This window comes from Parus major, chromosome 10 (genome assembly GCF_001522545.3).
Source record: "Parus major isolate Abel chromosome 10, Parus_major1.1, whole genome shotgun sequence".
Classification (NCBI taxonomy): Eukaryota; Metazoa; Chordata; class Aves; order Passeriformes; family Paridae; genus Parus; species Parus major.
In genome coordinates, this window is record NC_031779.1 from 19,696,305 (window position 1) to 19,705,026 (window position 8,722).

General features: G+C 59.8%; 1 protein-coding gene across 2 annotated transcripts in view; it reads left to right on the plus strand.

Moving 5' to 3' along the window:
- The first annotated feature begins 536 nt into the window (after window positions 1-536).
- The window catches only part of FRMD5 (FERM domain containing 5), a 17,298-nt gene continuing 9,112 nt past the window's right edge, over window positions 537-8,722 (plus strand). Inside the window, exons 1-7 of one of the 2 annotated variants that reach the window (XM_015639502.3) lie at window positions 537-1,759; window positions 2,494-2,536; window positions 2,944-3,022; window positions 5,028-5,125; window positions 5,557-5,680; window positions 5,781-5,868; window positions 8,073-8,161. In XM_015639502.3, coding sequence (XP_015494988.1) covers window positions 1,367-1,759; window positions 2,494-2,536; window positions 2,944-3,022; window positions 5,028-5,125; window positions 5,557-5,680; window positions 5,781-5,868; window positions 8,073-8,161 — 914 coding nt within the window. In that variant the 5' untranslated portion in view covers window positions 537-1,366. The remainder of the gene's footprint in view (window positions 1,760-2,493; window positions 2,537-2,943; window positions 3,023-5,027; window positions 5,126-5,556; window positions 5,681-5,780; window positions 5,869-8,072; window positions 8,162-8,722) is intronic. The other variant, XM_015639501.3, reaches the window with a different exon arrangement.

Consider the following 8,722-nt stretch of genomic DNA (forward strand, 5'->3'; position numbering starts at 1 on the left):
TGTGGAGTCAGCCCGTCCCCTCCCGCAGCGGTGGCTCCCGGTGGCTCTGACAGTCCTGGGGGCTGGCTGGGGATGATTTCCGAGCATCCCTGGATCCCTGCAGCGCTGGGCCAGGAGCGGGGCTGCTCGGCCGGGCTCCAGCAGCGGCTCCCAAGCCCCGGGGCTCGCTCCAGGACCCGGAGTTGTTGCTGCGCTGTGTCCAGAGGAGAGCGGCGGAGCTGGGCCGGGGGCTGGAGCAAAGGAGGTTCAGGGGACCCTTCTCGGTGTCTGCAGAGCCCTGACAGCAGGAGCGACCCCCGAGAAGGGCCGGGCTCTGCTCCCAGAGAACAGGGACAGAGAGGAGACGGCCCTGGCTGACCCTTGTCAGGTCGGATATTGGCAAAGCTTCTCGGTACAAAGGGCTGTCCAGCCCTGGCACGGCTGCCAAGGGCAATCCCCATCCCTGGAGGGGTTGAAAGCCGTGTGGATGTGGCACTTGGGGACAAGGACTGGTGGTGTCCTTGGCAGTGCTGAGGGATGGTTGGACTCGATGGACCTGGGGGGCTTTTCCAGCCTCAGTTTCTGTGAATTACCTCGGCCGGGCTGCGAGCTCGGGCTCCCCCAGGACCCTCCCCGGGGCCCTGCGGAGCCGGGAACAGGACTCACTGTCCCCGGGCAGGACTCACTGTCCCCGGGCACGGTGTGCACCCGGGACCGGCACAGCCCCAGCCGGGACCCGCAGCGCACCCCCTGTGCTGCCAGCCCGGGGAAAAGCCTTCTGGTGCACGGTACAAACACGATCCTCACCCCGGAGCGGGCTGGTGCCGTCCCGCACCCCCTGTGCTGCCAGCCCGGGGAAAAGCCTCCTGGTGCACGGTACAAACACGATCCTCACCCCGGAGCGGGCTGGTGCCTTCCCGCGGGGTTCCCGCAGCGCAGTCTGTGCGCTCTGAGCCCTGTTTGATGGGATAATGCGCTCGTTTGATCAGATAAAGGCGCGTTCCGTGTATTTGTCAGGAAGCGATGGGTGGCGGTGTTTGTGGAGAGGAGGAGGCAGCTCGGTGTCAGGAGCAGCCTTTGATCGCGGGGATGCGGCAGGAGCCGAGCGCAGCCGCTGCTCTCCGAGCGCTGGGAACCTCTCGGCGATCCCGGCGCTGGGAGAAGCCGGGTGTTAAAGCGTTAATGGCTCATTTGTAAAGCAGCAGGGGCTTTGCAGCCCCCAGGGGAAGGGGGCAGTTTCGGGGAATGTGGAGGCCGAATCTCTCCACGAGAGCAGCCCGGGGGCAGGCGGGATGAGGAGCCTCACAAAACCGACCTCGGTTTAGCAAACAGGCTGGGTTTGGATGAGGAAAGAGGCCGATATAAAGCAGATCCTGCAGGTGGGATAATGCTTTTTATCAGGCCATGTTCTCCTCTGCACAGCTGGCTCAGGTGTGACACCTCCTCCCGGGGAGGTATCGGGACATTCCCCGCTAGGCATGGGGGCTTTTGTCCCTTCTCACGGGCCATGTGTGACTCAGCTGTCCCTCAGGTGGGATGGGAGATGGTCCTGGAGCTGAAAATGTCCCACAGGGAGCTGTGGTGTCACCTCCCAAGCTCCGGAGCCCTCACTCGCGTCCCCCCGAGCTTTGCCCCACCGCCCCCTGCGCTGTCGCTGAGTGTCTTTGTCCTGCAGAGAGATGCCAAGGGCCAGTACCTGTTTGACCTTCTCTGCCACCACCTGAACCTGCTGGAGAAGGATTACTTCGGCATCCGCTTTGTGGACCCCGACAAGCAAAGGGTGAGAGAGAGCCCCTCCTGCCCGGGCTGGGGGAGCGGGGCTCAGCCTGGTCCTCGTGCTGAAAATCCTCCCGAGTGTGAGGCAGAGAATCAGGTCTGGGCTCTTCCCCGGCAGCTCTGCCCTGCCCTGCTGCTGGGCCGAGGGCTCTGCGTGCTCCTGACAGGGCGTTCCTTTGCCCAAGGGATGGGGAATGGCCCCCTGAGCCCCCAGGGGACCCGGGGAGGGGTCTGGGATGTGCCCAGACCCTGGCAGCAGCAGCCCCGGTGCCGCAGGTCGGGATGTGCTCCCGGGGGCTCTCCCGGGGCGGGGCTGAGGCATCCCGGAGTTTGCAGAGTGAGAGAAATGTGATGCTGTCGTGAAGCGAGGAGCGAGGTCCCCTGGCAGCGGGACCATCCCTAGCACGGATTCACGCTTTAACACCGAGATTAGGCCATTTGGCAGCTCTGTGCCGAGGATCCAAGCGCTCGGCTGTTGCCCTTAGGCCCTTAGAGCCCTGAGGCTCCCCACCCATCAACACAAGGCTCGGAACAGGCGATTCCTGCTCCAGGGCTCCTGATGCTGAGCCACGGAGCTGCTCCCTCCTGCTCCCCCCAGCTCCCTTCCAGCGCCGCTCACCGACGCTCAGGCGGCTTTTCTGACCCAGAGCAGAACCCTCCTCTTCCTCATCCTCCCCAGCTTACCAACTCACGGCTGCCAGGCTGTAATTACCTTTAATCGCCTTCTTTTCCTTTCAGCACTGGCTGGAGTTTACCAAGTCGGTTGTGAAGCAGATGCGGGGTGAGTGTTGCAGGTGCTCTGTGCTCCTTCCATTGCAGATGTATTCCCATTTTCTCCAGCCCGGCCCCTCTCCCGGCCCCTCTGCCAGGAGCAGCTTCCCCAGGAGCAGTTGTGGTGGCTCCAGAGCAGGATTGTCCCCAGGGCACCAGCCTGCACGGAGACCAGGGCAGGAATGATGGGCTAAGTGACACCGGGAGCGGGAGGTGGCTCGGGTGCAGGGAAACGCTTCCCCACAGCTTTACCAGGGACATCTCCTCCTGCCACGGGCACTGCCCTCAGAGTGCCTGCCCCTCTTTCCCGAGGGCAGTTTGGGGGGAACAAGGCAGGTGAGACCCTGAGCGGGGCGGTTCAGGGGTGAAGGGGACAAGCCCTGCCCTGTGGTGACACGGTGTCCCCGCTCTCTGCAGCCCAGCCTCCCTTCACCATGTGCTTCCGTGTCAAGTTTTACCCCACGGACCCCGCGGCGCTGAAGGAGGAGATCACCAGGTGAGCAGGGATCCTGCGAGGGGAGCAGCCAGCCCCAGCAGCGGGGGCTTGGCGGGGGCAGAGCACACGGAGCAGTTTTGTTTCACAGTCAGGACACAGCAGCAGCCACTGGCATTTCCCAACCGGCCCAGGTGCTCTGGGACTGTTCCTGCTGTGGGGAGAAGCACGGGAGTCCCCCCTGTGCTGGAACTGCTGTGCTTGGTGGGGAGCACAGGCTGAGGGGCTCAGGCCCCAGCACAGTGCCCAGAGCAGCTGGGGCTGTCCCTGGAGCCCTGGCAGTGCCCAAGGCCAGGCTGGACACTGGGGCTGGGACACCCTGGCACAGTGGGAGCTGTCCCTGCCATGCAGGGGTGGCACTGGAGGGGCTCTAAGGTCCTTTCCTGCCTGAACCATCCCATGGCTCTGTGATTAAAGCCCCTGGCTTGGTCTTGGGCTGCAGTCAGCTCCCAGCCCAGGTTCCAGGCTGGAGCACTCTGAGCATGGTCCTGGCTCTGTAATGCAATCGCTGCTGCTCAGACTCCTCCAGTTCAGCCACAGCCCTGCCCGAGCACGTCCCCAGCCCGGGGTGTCCTCACTGTGCTGGGCTGTCGGGAGGGGTTGGAGTGTCCCCGGTCCCCTGAGATTCCCTGGCAGCATCCAGCCGTGTCCCTCTGACGTCAGGAGCGGAGCCAGGAGCGGAGCTGACAGCACAGCCTCTCCCAGTTCTATCTTTAGGGGCTCTTCACGCTGCTCTTCCTGCCTGGAAGGACACGAGGAGCCCGCACAGAGCCACCAAAGCAGCAGCTTTGGACACTGAGCCGTGGCTGTGGATCTGCAGCATCCACAGCTGTGCCAGGGCAGCCGGGCTGGAGCCACCACCGAAGGGTTCTGAGCTGGAACCTTCTGGGGGATGGGCTGAGAGCCCCTCCAGGGCTTCCACAAGACCTGAGGGGGCTTTGGGCAGGAGGGCAGGCCGAGGGGGAAGGGCACCCACTGCCAGGGCTGGGAGAGATGGGACATGGAGAAGAAATTCTGTGTCAGGGTGGTGAGGCCCTGGCACTGCAGCAGCCTGCTCCAGTGTGTCCCTGCCCATGGAACACAGAGAAGGATTTCCTCCCAAAACCTGACCTAGCTCTGCCTTCTGTCACCCCCCACAGGTCCAGGCTGAGCTGCCCCTGCTTGCTGCCCTTCGAGGTGTGCCTGCAGCTGCAGCTGGAACCCAGGCTTAAAATTCACTTTTCCCTGGGCTGAGTCCAATTTAATACCAAGATTTCTCTTTAATGTATTTTATCTGTGAAAATGAATGGTTTACCTCATCATAAACTCAGATTTGAGCAATGAGGCGTGACCGAGGACTGCAGAGTGAGAGTCTGGTTATTTAAATTCATTTCTGAGCACTCCATTTTGCTCCTTCACTCCATGACTTATGTTGTACCAGCTAAAGGTTTTCCCAAATGCCACATGACGCAGCCCAAAATGTGACTTAGGTTTAAATTTATTGGAACATGTAATTTTCCCAACATAGTTTGTCCTTTAAGTGTGCACAGGATGGGGAGCAGAGCGGGCAGCTCACCCTGGGTGATGCAGTGCTGGTCACAGGGACGTGGGGGAATACAGCAAGACCTAGAAGGACACAGAAAGTTTGGGAAGGAGAAAATCACGTTATGGGGAAGCTGAACATGCAGGGGAAATGCAGCAGGCACTGGTGGGCTCTAGATCATGAGATCCCCTTTGGAGCATCGGGCACCTCGGCTGGGCTGGGGGAAGGAACACGATGGGTGTCCAGGTGATGCAGATCTGCAGCAGCCTGGGTCAGGAGCTGTCCCGGAGCAGGCACGGGCTACTGGAGCACCATGGCTGGAAAGGGGCTGGGATGTGTGTGTGTGAGCCCCAGTCCTGGCCAGGAACAGCCTGGTGAGCGCCAGCTTTGGCAAATGGGCTGCTGGTGGCAGATACTCCACATCTAAACTGGCTGTTGTGGGGATTTAAACTGTCCCTGGTAAAGAGACTCTCCTCCTGTGCCCAGGTACTTGGTGTTCCTGCAGATCAAGAGGGATCTGTACCACGGGCGGCTCCTGTGCAAGACGTCGGACGCGGCGTTGCTGGCTGCCTACATCCTGCAGGGTGAGCCTCTGACCCAGCAGAGATCGGCTTTTCCTGCCCAGGAGCCTCTCCTTGCTGCACTGACTGCAGCCCTGCAGGTCACTGCACCTGCGGCACCCACGGCACCCCCAGTGCTGTGCTGGGCGAGGCTGGGGACAGGCTGTCACCTGTCCGGGGGACACGGTGTCCCCAGGAGCAGCCCCCGGGCTCAGCCAGCCCCTGCCCTGCTGCCTGTTGTCCCTGCTGCTCCTGCAGCTGGGGCAGTCGGTGCCTTTGGGGCGGTGAGTGTCCCCAGACAGAGAAATGAGCTGCGTGCACTGAATGCCTGACAAATGGTCCCGGCCAGAGGGAGGCACGGCGGGGTCGGAGCGGCCTCCGGGCGGTGCCGGCATGGGGATGCACTCTGTGCTCTGCTCCTGCTGCTCTTCCCGACTGCATCTGTCTCCCACCAGCTGAGATTGGTGACTACGACCCAGGGAAGCACCCGGAAGGCTACAGCTCCAAGTTCCAGTTCTTCCCCAAACACTCGGAGAAGCTGGAGAGGAAAATCGCGGAGATCCACAAGTCGGAGCTGAGGTACGGGAGCTGCTGTGATGCTCAGAGCACTTCTGTCCCTGTCTGGGATCCTCACTCAGCAGTCCCCGTGCTCTTTTGTCCCTGTTTTCCCCTCCTGCAGTGGGCAGACACCAGCTACTTCAGAGCTGAATTTCCTCAGGAAAGCCCAGACTCTGGAGACTTACGGGGTTGACCCACACCCGTGCAAGGTAAAACAGTTCCTAAACCCATTCCTTGGGCTGCTGCTGGGGTCGGATTCCTGTCTGTGGCCAGTGAAGACCCCCTGAGCTGCCAGGGACTGTCCCAGGTGCATTTGTCACCTGCCAGCGGCTCTGGGGCTGTGCCAGCCTCGTTCAGCCCCAGCCCCAGCCCTGGCCCGAGGGCACGAGGGGAGTGGGGAGGGCTCTGAAACCCTCCAGGGGTGTCAGGGAAGCCGTGGGGAAGCGGTTTCAGTGGCAGGGTGGTCGATCCCCTCCTGCAGAAGCAGGACTTTGGAGACAAGAGCGAGGTCAGTGGCATGGCATTAATCTGCCTGGGACAGTCCACCCCTCTGCCCTGCCCAGCCCATAATCCAGTTTGCTGCTGGAAATGCTCTTTATGGACTGAGGATGTCACTGCATGGGACTCTCTGGCCCCTGGTAATCCCATCACATGCAGATGGCTGTGGGACACAGAGCAGACAGAAAATTCTCCTCCAGGGCAGTGCCTGTGCTGGGGCTTTTCCCCGGGGCTTTTCCCTGGGTTGTGCCACACGAACCCACAGCTGCAGTAACCTGGGGGTGGCTCCTGTTTATGGGAGTTTCTGAGTGCCCAGGAGGTTGCTTTGCTCTGAATTCCCTCTAAAGCAGTGGTCTTGCCAGCAGCCACCCACTTGTGACCTTTGCTGCTGGAGTCAGGTAATTGCCATCCTTTCACTCCAAGAACCTTTGAACATACCCGAGTTACACTAATTAATGTTCTTATAACAGCTCAGGACAAACACACACACTCCTATGTCTGTCAGCAGAATTCTGCCTAATTCATCAAGAGCTGCCTTTAATTATGCTTAAAGGATCTGGAAACCGAAGTTAAATGAAGCTGATTCTGTTCTCTCTTCTCCAGTGGATTGTGGAGAAGTTTGGATGAGGGGTTGTTCCCTCTCAGCCCTCCTCAGTTCAGTGTCCCATCACTCAATCCTGCCTGCAGGTCTCATGGTGCTCTCATAGCACTCTTCTCCCCAAAAAACAAACACAGGGAAAGATCTTCCTTTGTTCAGCAGGGCTCACCTGAGCCCTGGGCTGTCCTTGGTCCTTGTTTTGTACATAAATCCCTGCAGGAACGTGTGTGTTTGTGTGTGTGAGAACAACAGGGGTTCTTGGGATGGACAGAACTTCTGCCCTGGCCAGAGAGAACCTTGGAATGGTTCTGACTGGAGAAGCCCTCAAAGGCCATCGAATCCAACCATTCCCCAGCACTGCCAAAGCCACCACTAGCCATGTCCCCCAGTGTCACATCCACACACTTACTGAGCCCAGGGCCCTCCCAAGCCTCTGCATCCGGGGGAACACATCCTCCTGCCCACTCTGCTTCCCTTCCCAGTGCTTTTCCCAGCCTTGGGAAGGAGCCAAACCCTGTGGGGCAGACACACAGGAATGTCCCTCCTGTGCCAGCCGGGGCTGTGGCATCCCCGGGGGGGACTCTGGGCTTCCCCCCTCACCCGTGCAGGTGTTGGGCTGTGGGTCAGCACTCTCTGCCTTTGACAGATGAGATGGATTTGTGTTCTGAGCATCTGCTGGCCCAAAAACACACGGGAAGAATGCAGCCACTGCTGTCCCAGAGCTGTTTCACCTTTGGACAGTCCCAGCCCCGCTTTTCCCTGCACTCAGTGTGGTCACCAAGCCCTCCCCTGGAGTCCCTGGGGCTGGGCTGAAGTGCTGACACTAATTCCTGGCTTTGGGCTGGCTCACTGCCACCCAGGGCACCGGCTGGGCACGGCTCCGAGGGAGGGAAGTGCAGCTCTCGTGTTCTGGGTTAATTGCTATATATAAAATATATACATATTTAGGACTTGGACATCAGTGATCTTTGTGGGTCCCTTCTGACTCAGGATATTCTGTGATAATATAATAAATAACCGTATTAAACAGTAAATATCATAGTAATTACATATGCCAAATAAATAGTGTATATCTATATAATATCTATAGATGGTTACACGGAGTAGTATGGTTACAATACACGCTACATAAATGTACATTAACTGTAACAGTTCTAACACGGTATTACATTAGTAGCATCAATTCTATAGATGTCAACAGGAGGTTTAGCACAGAGGATAACAGGTAACTGTGGCAGCAGCCACCCGGGGCTGAGGGCACAGGTGACATCCCTGTGCTGATGGCCAGCAGCTGCAGCAGCTCTGCTTGCCTTGCAGGACGTGTCCGGCAACGCGGCGTTCCTGGCCTTCACCCCCTTCGGCTTCGTGGTCCTGCAGGGAAACAAGAGAGTTCACTTCATCAAGTGGTGAGTTCACTTCATCAAGTGGTGAGTTCACTTCACCGGGAGCTGAGCTCCCCCGTGGGGTCCCATCGCTCTGTGGGTGTCCCCTGGGGGGGCAGGGGGTGTGTGGGCACTGGACTGTGCTCTGTGCACCCTGAGCTGCTGCCCCAGGCCCGTTGCTCTCTACATTTGTCCCCATGAAACTTCATCATCCCCACCTCGGCCACGTCCCAAACCCCAGCAGCCCCTGTCAGCTGTTCTGGGTCACTGCAGGGTGTCCAGCCTTGGCCAGTGTGTCCCTGGCAGATGGCACTGCCACCGGCCGGTGTCCCTGGCACTCAGTGTCCCCCACTGAGCCTCAGCTTCACCCCGGGCTGGCCCCACTCCAGCCACGGGTTTGTGAGCCAGGGTTTGTTTCTCAGCACCCTGTGCCACCTCCTGCCGTGCACACCAGGCTCTGGGAGCTGCTGGGGGCTGGCTGGGCTGGATGGGCTCTGCACAGCTCTACCTGAACAACCCCACCTGTACAGCCCCACCTGCACATCCCCACCTGTACAGCCTCACCTGCACAGCCCCACCTGAACA